Genomic DNA, 12500 nt, shown 5'->3' on the forward strand with positions numbered 1-12500 from the left:
CACTCAGCGCCCCCCTCTGCCTTCCTGCCTTCCATGGGGTCTCATCTCACTCACACTCAGCGCCCCCTCTGCCTTCCTGCCTCCCATGGGGTCTCATCTCACTCACACTCACACTCCGCGCCCCCTCTGCCTTCCTGCCTCCCATGGGGTCTCATCTCACTCACACTCAGCGCCCCCCTCTGCCTTCCTGCCTCCGATGGGGTCTCATCTCACTCACACTCAGCGCCCCCCTCTGCCTTCCTGCCTCCCATGGGGTCTCATCTCACTCACACTCAGCGCCCCCTCTGCCTTCCTGCCTCCCATGGGGTCTCATCTCACTCACACTCAGCGCCCCCCTCTGCCTTCCTGCCTCCCATGGGGTCTCATCTCACTCACACTCAGCGCCCCCCTCTGCCTTCCTGCCTCCCATGGGGTCTCATCTCACTCACACTCAGCGCCCCCCTCTGCCTTCCTGCCTCCCATGGGGTCTTATCTCACTCGCACTCACACTCAGCGCCCCCCTCTGCCTTCCTGCCTCCCATGGGGTCTCATCTCACTCGCACTCACACTCAGCGCCCCCCTCTGCCTTCCTGCCTTCCATGGGGTCTCATCTCACTCGCACTCACACTCAGCGCCCCCCTCTGCCTTCCTGCCTTCCATGTGGTCTCATTTTAGTGCCTTAATAAAGGGGGCTTCTCCTAATGATTTGGTGAGCCTGAGACACCATGATAATCTATCACAGGGGCGGCCAACGCCAGTCCTTAAGGGCCACCAACAGATCAGGTTTTCAGGATATCCCTGCTTCAGCATAGGTGGCTCAATCAGTGGCTCAGTCGAAGCCACCTGTGCTGAAGCTGGGACTGATTGAGCCACCAGTGCTGAGGCTGGGCTTGATTGAGCAAACTTTACTGAAGCAGGGATATCCTGAAAACCTGACCCGTTGGTGTCCCTTGAGGACTGGAGTTGGCCGCCCCATATCTATCCAACTCTTTAATAATGGAAGTTGCTAGGTCAAAGAACTGAATATTTATACTTTTGTTAATAAATATATATTATTTCAATCCTTTGCTGCACTGCAAGTCCCCCCCCCCCCCCCTCCAGGCCGCCAAAATAAATGTAATCCAGTTGTAAAATACATTAAAAATAAATAAACCATAAACTTTAGAACCAAAATAAAGTGGGCAGCCATAGGATTTTTCTCAACTTTCTTACACTTATAATTGGACTGAAACAGATAATTCTTCTTGTACAATTTGACCAAGTGGGAAAACAAACAACAAAATCAGTTGCAGGAAAAGTCCCATCTTGCTTTTTTTTTTTTTTTAAATGAACAGCAATCTTTTCAAGTCATTTGGGAATTCAAGAACGCCCCGGCTGGGAGAGAGAGAAAAACTTGCTGAATTCCTCCCACGGAATGAGTACACTTGGAATGTCTCCGGGGGGGATACAAGTCACTGAGGCCACGTAGAGAAGCCAGCCCCAATATTACGGGACTTTGAAATAAACGCTCAGTCTAAAAAGACACATGGGAAACATTGCAAATTGTATTTTAAGCTGCCTGTGTTATGTCCAAAACAAACATGCACGTACGGAGTCTGACGACAGCGGTGTGCGCAGGACTGCTTGTGTAATCGGACTACGCGATGAGCAGCGTTTATACGTGTTTTAAAGGTAAAACTGATCCATCGCTTTTTTTGTCTGAACCTCAAATCATTAAAAACATTTTTTTTTTAAAAGGCAAATCCCTTTTTTTCCCCCTTTCTAAAGAGCATTGACAGCCAGCCCTTTGGACAGGATTAAAACCTGTTTGGATAAGTAGATCATTGTAGAACCTTTTTATATTAAGCCATTAATACAGTATATTCATTCGCATTTTAACAATTTGGCGAATGTAGTTATCTCATATCTAGCGAATTCTAAAATGCTTAGAAATCATAAGAGCGTCAAGAAATAAGCATCAGAAGTCTAGAAGAGGGGTAAAATATTTAGTTTTTCGAGGGCTGGTCCCCACTTAATAGCATATGTTTGACATTTACAAGTTTGTTAGGTTTTCAAAATCCAGAAAGCCTGGAACTATGCATTTATATGTGTGCATGTACATATGTGTGTGTGCGCGCACGCATCTATATGTGTGTATGTATATACACACAGACACACACACACATATATATACACACACGTGTCTGTGTATATATATATATATATATATATATATATATACACACACGTGTGTGTGTACATATGTATACACACACACACACGTGTGCATACACACGCGCCCGCACACACACATACACGACCCTTGTCTCAGTGCTGATTGAAATGCATTTGCCCTTTTTTACAGCCGTCCTGTAACAAGTTATATTTCTAGCAATGCGGTCCCAGTGTCACAGACCGGGCTGCACCCCGATTCTGTGAGCGCACGCCCAGGAAGGGTGCGGTGCTCCTGCAAGTGTACAAATGTCTTCTGAAGCAACTCTGTATCTTCCAGCCAAGTCCCACATGGAGCTTAGTATAGCATTTCATTGTTCTAAATCCATAGTTCAAAAGAGAGGAACAATCAGCGCGGTTCCTTTGATTTTAATCAGATCCTGATCTAGCAAGTGGAATATGAGATATACAACGTCTAGTTCCCAAAGCAAATGACATTTAATGCTTCCAAAACGTAAATGGAAATGAATGAACAAAGCTCAGGACATCGTCCTTCCTGTGGGCCACAGTCCATGTAGATCCAGAATATTGTTAACCCCCCCCCCCCCAACTCCTCGTTAACATCACCCCCCCCCCCCCAGCTTCTCGTTAACCTATTCACAGCTTCCCATAATCTGAGATATGTTTGAGTGCTGTCACTTTACTGCAACATCAATAAATGTTATTAAGGAGGGCAGCACCAGAAGGGAACATTGTGGTTCATTAAAGTAACATACCCCATCCGTTTTGGAGTTTGGAGTAACGAGCTTTAGAATAGGTACCGATTAACAGCATTTTATTACCTGTGCTGGTAAAATTGTCTGGTTGCAGGAGGCGCATTTAGGTGCAAAAACTCTGAAATGAGAGGAGAAGCCACACGTCAAAACTTCCCAGCAAATAAATATTTCCATGCAAACATAATAATAATAATCAGCTTGTCCAGAGTGGGTTTCCAACCTAATTCTGCCCCCAAACATTACTGTAACTTTAGATCTAGTGCCCCAGTGCCAAGATCCCAGCATTTCTCCCCTGCATTCTGCCTTGATTGTAAGAATAAAGAGAGCATGGGGCTATTTTGTGGGCGTTCATTAAAGACACTTGAAAAGATTAAGTGAAGAATTCTAGCAGAAGTAGATTATCCCCTGCGGTCCCAGATAACTGCAGTCACTAGGCACAACTGACTGTGTTTCAAGTGCATAATTCCTGTAGATCTTTGCATCTGAAGAAAAGGAAAAGGCTGCACCTGGAAATATAGAAGTAGCCCCCACAATAATCCCTACAGACTTTATTAGGGGAGGATTTGGTAGCGAGGACAGAGGATCACATGTGAAAGTGACTCACAACCTGTTCCGTTACCATGTGGCTGCAGGGAGGGTTAAGACCCAATGCAACGTGACACATTTCAGACAGCCGTGCCCGTGGCAAGGACTGAATGTCCAAGGTAAGAAGTAGCAATCGAATTGGTAAATACATGGAGTGCTCATTTCGCATGTCATTACCCAGAATCCCTGGCTGCAGTGGGAGCATTGTATTGCCTAGAGATAACGGGGAAGGGCAGGGTTGCAGACCTGTCTGAGACATGTGACTGTGCTCACACGTGGCGGTTTTATTTGCTGTACACTTTACAGCGGAGGGTTTCTGTCACTTTGTACTCACCGGAACTTATGTTGGGGCTACTTAAAAACATGGAGTACTTCCTTGTATTTAAATCCTCCTATAGGTGGGCCAATGGGAAGTCGTAATGGATGAGCTTGCGGCTTCCTACGGGCTCATGTGCCACGAAAGATTTAAACCGCCATTTTGTTTCCCCGGGAGGGGATGGTACCTGCGCTACCTTCAGCGGTAACTATCTCATCAACCAGGATGTCCCCAGGTAGGGGAAACTGCTCCTTAAACCCCTCATTACAACCAGTGCCTACAGCGGGGTCTTAATCAAGTAAATGAACCGCGCTGCTTACGTGTGGTAATCCTTGACGCAGTAAATGTTGTTCTCCAAGTCGACGGTGAAGGGGACGCCGTCCAAGCATTCGTTACATACCACGCAGCGGAAACAGCCCGGATGGTAAGACTTCCCAAGGGCCTGCACAATCTTAAAACAAACAGATGGATTAATCTATGCAGAACGACATGGAAGAGTATACAGAACTCAAACTGCGGCAGATGTGTTTTTCCTCTTGTTATCCAAGTTAAACATTTAAGTGGAGCTTAGACTTGAGGTCAACAGATAAGAGAAGCCAATAATCAAAGAGAAACTCTGACCTCCAATGAGCATGGTTTAAAGGGCTGGTACTATATCTCAAATAGTGAACTCGGGTCCGTACGGGTTCAGGGATATTTTTAATAGAGTTAAAGGGACCGACCCTCTAATGGAAATGTAATGTTTAGTAGGTTACATACAAGTGAGTATTTAAAAATAATAATTAAAACTAATGTAAAATGTATATATATAAAATGCCTCCACAGTAACCTAATACTTGTGTTTTTTTTATACAATATTTACTTAATCTCTTTTGCGACACAACAGTTCTTGATGCTGTGATAGGTTTAAACCACAGATTATAATTACACAAAGACCTGGGGGGGGGGGGAGTAGAAACACTGCGGCCTATGAAACCAAACCAAAGGTGCTGCCCCACTTTGTGTGTGTGTGTGTGTGTGTGTGTATGTGTGTATGTATGTATGTATGTGTGTGTGTGTGTGTATGTATGGGTGTATGGGTGTGTGTGTGTGTGTGTATAGTATAAATACATACATACTTTTTAACATACAGTAGGTACAATAAGTTACATTGTAACTGAGGCGCCGCATCTTTACATTTACAGCTACAAGAACTCTGAACAATTCGCTCACCTACAGAACCCTGTGGGAACAAACGCAGCCCCCCCCCCCGTGGGAACAAACGCAGACCCCCACCCCCGTGGGAACAAACGCAGCGCCCCCCCTGGGAACAAACGCAGACCCCCCACCCCCGTGGGAACAAACGCAGACCCCCCACCCCCGTGGGAACAAACGCAGCGACCCCCCCGTGTGAACAAACGCAGCGACCCCCCGTGTGAACAAACGCAGCGACCCCCCGTGGGAACAAACGCAGCCCCCCCCCGTGGGAACAAACGCAGCCCCCCCGTGGGAACAAACGCAGCCCCCCCCCGTGGGAACAAACGCAGCCCCCCCCCGTGGGAACAAACGCAGCCCCCCCCGTGGGAACAAACGCAGCCCCCCCCGTGGGAACAAACGCAGCCCCCCCCGTGGGAACAAACGCAGCCCCCCCGTGGGAACAAACGCAGCCCCCCCCCGTGGGAACAAACGCAGCCCCCCCCGTGGGAACAAACGCAGCCCCCCCCCGTGGGAACAAACGCAGCCCCCCCCCGTGGGAACAAACGCAGCCCCCCCCCCGTGGGAACAAACGCAGCCCCCCCCGGTGGGAACAAACGCAGCCCCCCCCCGGTGGGAACAAACGCAGCCCCCCCCCCGTGTGAACAAACGCAGCCCCCCCGTGGGAACAAACGCAGCCCTCCCCCGTGGGAACAAATGAAGCGACCCACCCCCCAAATCCTTTCTTTATTTTTTTATAACGCGCGATTGTACCTGAAGTTGCTTAAGAGACAGACATGTCGGGTCACATATATAATGCTGGTCTGAGCACAGCCCCCCCCCCCGTGTGACATGTAGGGTGACATATATAATGCTGGTCTGAGCACAGACCCCCCCCCGTGTGACATGTAGGGTGACATATATAATGCTGGTCTGAGCACAGACCCCCCCGTGTGACATGTAGGGTGACATATAATGCTGCTCTGAGCACAGACCCCCCGTGTGACATGTAGGGTGACATATATAATGCTGGTCTGAGCACAGACCCCCCCCGTGTGACATGTAGGGTGACATATATAATGCTGGTCTGAGCACAGACCCCCCCGTGTGACATGTAGGGTGACATATATAATGCTGCTCTGAGCACAGACCCCCCGTGTGACATGTAGGGTGACATATATAATGCTGGTCTGAGCACAGACCCCCCCGTGTGACATGTAGGGTGACATATATAATGCTGGTCTGAGCACAGACCCCCCCCTGTGTGACATGTAGGGTGACATATATAATGCTGGTCTGAGCACAGACCCCCCCCCCCGTGTGACATGTAGGGTGACATATATAATGCTGCTCTGAGCACAGCCCTTCTCGCCCACGGTACCAGCATGTATAGTCGATGTCTGCTTGTACTCGTCACACTAGTCTGCTTCTGCCCTGGTATCTTTCGCTTGTCAATGTGTACGTGTATACATATAATTACACAGTGACTGTGCTAGCCATGCATCGGCACACATACCCACCTGACTGTACCTATTTAGCAGGTACTGTACCTGTTTTTTGCTATGTCCTGTGCCTGTTAAATACCGCTGTATCTTTGGTATGCGTTTCTGACAGTGGTTGGAGCGAATAAAAGCAAGTAACACATTAATGGCCGATTTCATGATTAGCTGGTATGGGGGAGGGAAGGCGTTTAATACAAGTTCTTATGTGTGTGTATATACAAATAAAGCCCACAATACAAATATTCTTAGCATATAGTATATTTCCTGCGTTACAGACGCCTGCTCTATCCTGCACTGATGCAGCAAAGCGGAAATTTGCCAGATATTGGAGGATCTGATGAACAGTTATTGGAAATGCAAAATGGTATCTGGATTGAGGATTACCGCTCAGGGTGCAAGTCTTATATCGCGGCTCCCTGTTTTATAAAAAATCCCCCAAGAATTCCCTTTACCAAACAAAAAACGCGGGCATTGGGGCGATGGAGAATCTCAGTGAGTAAAGATAAAGACTGAGAACAACGATGCTGAATTTGAAGCAGGGGAGCCTGGTTCAATTCCTGGTGTGAGCGACATGTGACCTTGGGCAAATCACTTTATCTCCCTGTGCCTCAGGCATCAAAATTATAGATTGTAATCTCATCTGGGCAGGGACTGTGTCTGTAATAATTCCTGTGTGTTGCGTACCGCGCGCTATACAGGCGGTCATCGGTTATCAGACGGAATCCGTCCCACACACCGCTGTTGGATTGCAGATCCAATATTAATCCGCGGCGGTGAGCATCGGATAATCCGTGCCGATGTCGGATAAACCGTTTGATGTATAACAGAGCGAGGAGAAAAGCGCTATATGAAATAAAGTCTCCACAAATTGCCTTTCACACATGCAGAATCAGTATAACATAGTTGGAACATTTTTTTAAATGTTTTAATCGATAGATAAAAAAATTTTGCCAGGTCATTGGCAATGAAGGGGTTAAACCATTGTCAAAAAGCCGGCAATAAACGTACTTACCATTTCCATGATGAGATGTCCGCACACAAAGCACTTGTCGGCCGTTTGCTGAAAACCGGAATACTGTTATAAAAAATATATAATAAGAAATCAATATATAATAATAATAATACAACCAATCAGTGGTTCTGTTCCCTCATTAACCCTTTGAGTGCCCCAGGAGGAACTAGATTATGGGGTACAGCAGGTCCAGGCAGGCCCCCATGACTTAGTAGCTACGTCCCAAAATACCCCGCTTGTTTTTGTAGGGGAGATTGTGTCCTCCACATTTCCACGCACTCGCCAACGAATCTCAGCTCACTCACAATTCGCAAGCGGTACACCAACTATTTTCTCCTCTCCAGAGAAGGAGCAGCTCAGTGAGTAAAGACTCTGACTCTGGCACTGAGTGTGAAGCAGGGGAACCTGGTTTATTTCCCAGTGTCGGCTCCTTGTGACCATGGGCAAGTCACTTTATCTCCCTGTGCCTCAGGCACCAGAAACAGATTATAAGCTCTACAGGGCAGGGACTGTGTCTGCAAAATGTCTCTGTAAAGCGCTACGTAAAACTACCAGCGCTATACAAGAACAAACATTTATTATTATAATTAAATCCCAGATTTCATAGTTACATAGTAAGTCATAAGGTTGAAAAAATACATACGTCCATCAAGTTCAACCTATGCTAAATTTAGGCGACAGATACTTTATCCTGTATTTGTTACTACAGTATATTGACCCAGAGGAAGGCAAACAAAAAACCCAGTGAAATATCATCCAATGATAGCTCATAAGGGGAAAAAATAAATTCCTTCCTGAATTGGCAATCGGATTACTCCCTGGATCAACATCCTTCCCATGTTTACTTATTTGGTATATCCCTGTATACCTTTCCTTTCTAAAAAGATGTCCAACCTTTTTTTGAACATTTCTATTGCATCTGCCATCACAGTCTCCATGGGTAATGAATTCCACATTTTATCTGCCCTTACTGTAAAGAACCCTTTCCTTTGTTGCTGGTGAAATCTCCTTTCCTCCAACCTAAAGGAATGACCCGAGTCTTTTGTACTGCCCTTGGGATGAATAGTTCTTTTGAAAGCTCCCTGTACTGTCACCGAATACAGCTCAACCCCGTTATAGCGTGATCCGCTATAACGCGATTTGAGCGTGGACCCCGATTAAAAAAACAAAACATTTTTGTTTGCATGCACACTGATCCCAGCACACACCCAGCACAGACTGCACACACAGCACTGCACACTGCACACAGCACCAGCACACACTGCACACAACACACAGCACTGCACACAGCACTGCACAGCCCTTACCTCCCCCCCCCCCCCTACCTCTGGTGTCATGGCTGCTGGGGGCGATCAGTGCGGAGCTGCTGGGGGCAATCATTGCGGAGCTACTGGCAGGGATTGGTGCGGGGCTGCTGGAGGGGGGGGGGGAAAGGATCGGTGCGGAGCTGCTGGGGGAAGTGCGGCTGATGGGGGATTGCTGGGGGATCGTGTAGGGCTGCCGGCGCCTCACTCCACCTCTTCCCCCCTCCTCCCGATCGGGCGCGCGGCGGCCATTTTAAAAAAAACAATTATCGCGACCCCGGTTGTAGCGTGGTCGGATTGGGTGGCCCCCGAGGACCGCGCTATAACGGGGTTGAGCTGTATTATATAGTTATCATATCCCCTCTTAGACGTCTCTTTTCTAGTGTAAATAAATCTAATTTAGCTAACCTGTCCTCATAAATCAGATTATCCATCCCCTTTATACATTTGGTGGCTCTTCTCTGCTCTCTCTCTAGTTCCATAATGTCTTTTCTAAGGAGTGGTGCCCAAAATTGTACTCCATATTCAAGGTGTGGTCTTACTAATGCTTTGTAAAGGGGCATAATTATGTTTACTTCCCTTCCATCCATTGCCCATTTAATGCAAGACAAGATCTTGTTTGCCTTTGCAGCTACTGCATGACTTTGGGCACTATTGCTACGCCTGCTCTCTACAAGCACTCCTAAATCCTTCTCCATCAAGGATTCCCCCAATTTATCCCCATTTCATTTGTAAGTTGTCTGTTTATTCTTGCATCCCAAATGCATAACCTTACATTTATCTGTATTAAACCTCATCTGCAATTTACCTGCCCACGTATCCAGTCTCTCCAAGTCCTTCTGAAGAGAAATTACATCCTGCTCTGATTCTATTACCTTACACAATTTAGTATCATCAGCAAAGATGGAGACTTTGCTCTCTATGCCAACCTGAAGGTCATTAATAAACAAGTTAAAAAGCAGGGGTCCCAGTACCGATCCCTGAGGTACTCCACACACAACTTTAGCCCAACCTGAAAAAATTCCATTTATTACAACTCTCTGTTGTTTACCCTTCAACCAGTTTTCAATCCAGGTGCAAATATTTTTACAGAGTCCAATTTGCTGTATTTTGTACACTAACCTCATGTGGAACCGTACCAAAAGCCTTTGCAAAATGTAAGTAGACCACATCAACTGAATTACCCTGGTCTAAATTCCTACTTACCGCCTCAAAGAAACTAATAAGGTTAGTTTGGCAAGATCTATCCTTCATAAATCCATGCTGACTATTACTAATCATTTTGTTTTCCATTAGGTATTCCTGAATATTATCCTGTATTAAACCTTCAAGTAGCTTCTCCACTTTTAATATCCGGCTTACAGGTCTGTAATTCCCCGGTTGTGATCTAGCTCCTTTTTAAATATAGGCACCACATCTGCTTTACGCCAGTCTTGTGGTACTGAGCCTGTGGGAATGGAGTCCTTGAATATTAAATGCAATGGTTTGGCTATTACTGAATTTAACTCCTTAAGAACTCTTGGATGTATGCCATCGGGGCCAGGTGCCTTATTAACTTTAATTTTATTAAGCCGCCTATGAACTTCTTCCTCAGTTAACCAATTGTTCATTAATATAGAGGTGGTGGCTTCCCCCTGCGGCACTACAATTGCAATAAATTCTTCCCTGGTAAACAAAAAGACAAATAATGTGTTTAATACCTCTGCTTTTTCCCCAATCTCCAATAATCTGCCTGCCCATCTCACACTGAAAGGGTCCTATATTTTCATTTCTAATTTTTTGTTATTAAGGTACTTAAAGAACTTTTTAGGGATAAGCTTACTTTCTATTGCAATCCTTTTTTCATTATCCATTTTTGCTAATTTGATTGCCCTTTTGCAACTTTTGTTACATTCCTTATAATTCTGATACGATGTCTCCGTCCCTTCTGACTTCAAGAATCTAAACACCTGCCTCTTCTTGTCCATTTCCTCCCCTACCTGTTTATTTAGCCACATTGGTTTAGACTTATTTCTTTTATACTTATTACTCAAGGGAATACACTGATAAGGGGGCTTATCGAACAAGGTTTTCAAGACTGCCCATTTATCTTCCACATTTTACCCTGCAAAAACAGCATCCCAATGTATTACTGGTAGATTAGCCCTCACTTTATTAAAATCTGCCTTTCTAAAGTTTAAGGTCTTTGTTGAACCCAAGTAATCTGTTTTTTGATACTTTATTTCATATGAAACCATGTTATGATCACTGTTACCCAAATGTTCCCGGACTTGAGTATTTGTTATTACTTCCACATTGTTTCATATTACCGAGACCAGTACTGCCCCTCTCCTTTCAGGCTCTTGATGGGAGTTTGCATGGTTAAAACGGGAAGGTTTGGCAAAATGTCATTGTGCTCTCACCGACTCGCAACTTTTTCTTCTGAAAGAAGAAAAAAAACAAAAGACCCCCGGCCAATTTCGCATGATTTGCAAACGTGGACGAAAGCTTTGCACATCTCTAGGAATGGGAGACCCCGCATTCTGCGCCCTCTTCTTTACACCATTTTTATAAGTCGGGGTCCGGAGATATTGAGTAAGGCCCAAAAGGAAAGATCGAATTAGATGCAAACAATGTTTCAGTTCCTGCATTGTCCTCTCCTGCCCACTGCCTTCTTTTGAACGCAGCCATACTTGTGCGTACACACACACGCGTGCGTACACACACACGCGCGCACACACACACACACACGTACACACACGTGCACACACGTGCACACACACACACACCTTTTCAGTTGAAAAATGTGTTGTTTTGTCTCATTGGTAAGTGTGAAGCTGCGCTTTATATTTTCGTTTCCGTGCATTTGGCGAGAAGAGACATGTTGGGCATTGGGGAATAAAACACGCACACGGTATGAGAAGACATAATAAATAAACTAGGACGTGTGCGCACAAAGCATGGAAGCGCCCCAGTTAAGAGGAGATTACAATCTCCGCAGCACATACCCATAGAAATCGCAGTGACATCACTCTTAACCCCTTTGATGCCAGAGAAGATTGTTATCCCCACACTATTCCCTGCCCTGCAGGTCTCAGACTGCAGAGGGATTTTAATACAAACACTTATCTACGAGGTGCAGATTTTCAGATCGTATAAAAATACCAGTCTCTCTTTCATCCCTCTGCATAACATGTATTAATCCAGGACAACATCCTCACCCCACCACTGCTTTACACCTTGCCAACCACTTGGGCAGATCTCCGTTCCAAAGCAGCGTTCCCTCAACTCGGATTTCCGCGTCACACGTTTCCCACACACCTGAAGTCCACCGAAGCCGAGGTTTGCCATATTTAGTGACAAATCCACCATTCAGAAAAGGAGGAGAACGCATGCTTAGGTTTTTGCCAATTCAGTGGTTTTCCTTTTGGTTTTGTTTGGGGGGTTTCCTACAGTCGGAGAGACTGTGCTATTTCAAATGCAAATGCTCCGTATTCTGCGCTGTACGCTATTTAAAATACGCATACAGCCATGTCTGTAATATGATGGCACAAAGATTGCAAAAGATCTGAGATGTTTGTCATTGTTTGTCTAATTTTCGTTCAAAAGACATGGAATTGGCTAATATAAATCCTATTGGATACTTAAGAAAAGACTGGTTTTGATGCAAGAAGGTTATCATGGAAAAACTATGGAATATCCATCATCATCATTGGGTTTCCC

General features: G+C 45.7%; 1 protein-coding gene across 1 annotated transcript in view; it reads right to left on the reverse strand.

The window, feature by feature from the left end:
* Positions 1-2799: 2799 nt before the first annotated feature.
* The window catches only part of LOC142475299 (Wilms tumor protein 1-interacting protein homolog), a 37494-nt gene continuing 27793 nt past the window's right edge, over positions 2800-12500 (reverse strand). The window contains exons 3-5 of the mRNA XM_075581225.1: positions 7495-7557; positions 4128-4258; positions 2800-3024 (exon numbers count right to left, since the gene is read on the reverse strand). Of these exons, the coding sequence (XP_075437340.1) occupies positions 2955-3024; positions 4128-4258; positions 7495-7557 (264 nt within the window). The 3' untranslated portion in view covers positions 2800-2954. The remainder of the gene's footprint in view (positions 3025-4127; positions 4259-7494; positions 7558-12500) is intronic.

The sequence above is a fragment of the Ascaphus truei genome, unplaced genomic scaffold, assembly GCF_040206685.1.
Source record: "Ascaphus truei isolate aAscTru1 unplaced genomic scaffold, aAscTru1.hap1 HAP1_SCAFFOLD_1140, whole genome shotgun sequence".
Classification (NCBI taxonomy): Eukaryota; Metazoa; Chordata; class Amphibia; order Anura; family Ascaphidae; genus Ascaphus; species Ascaphus truei.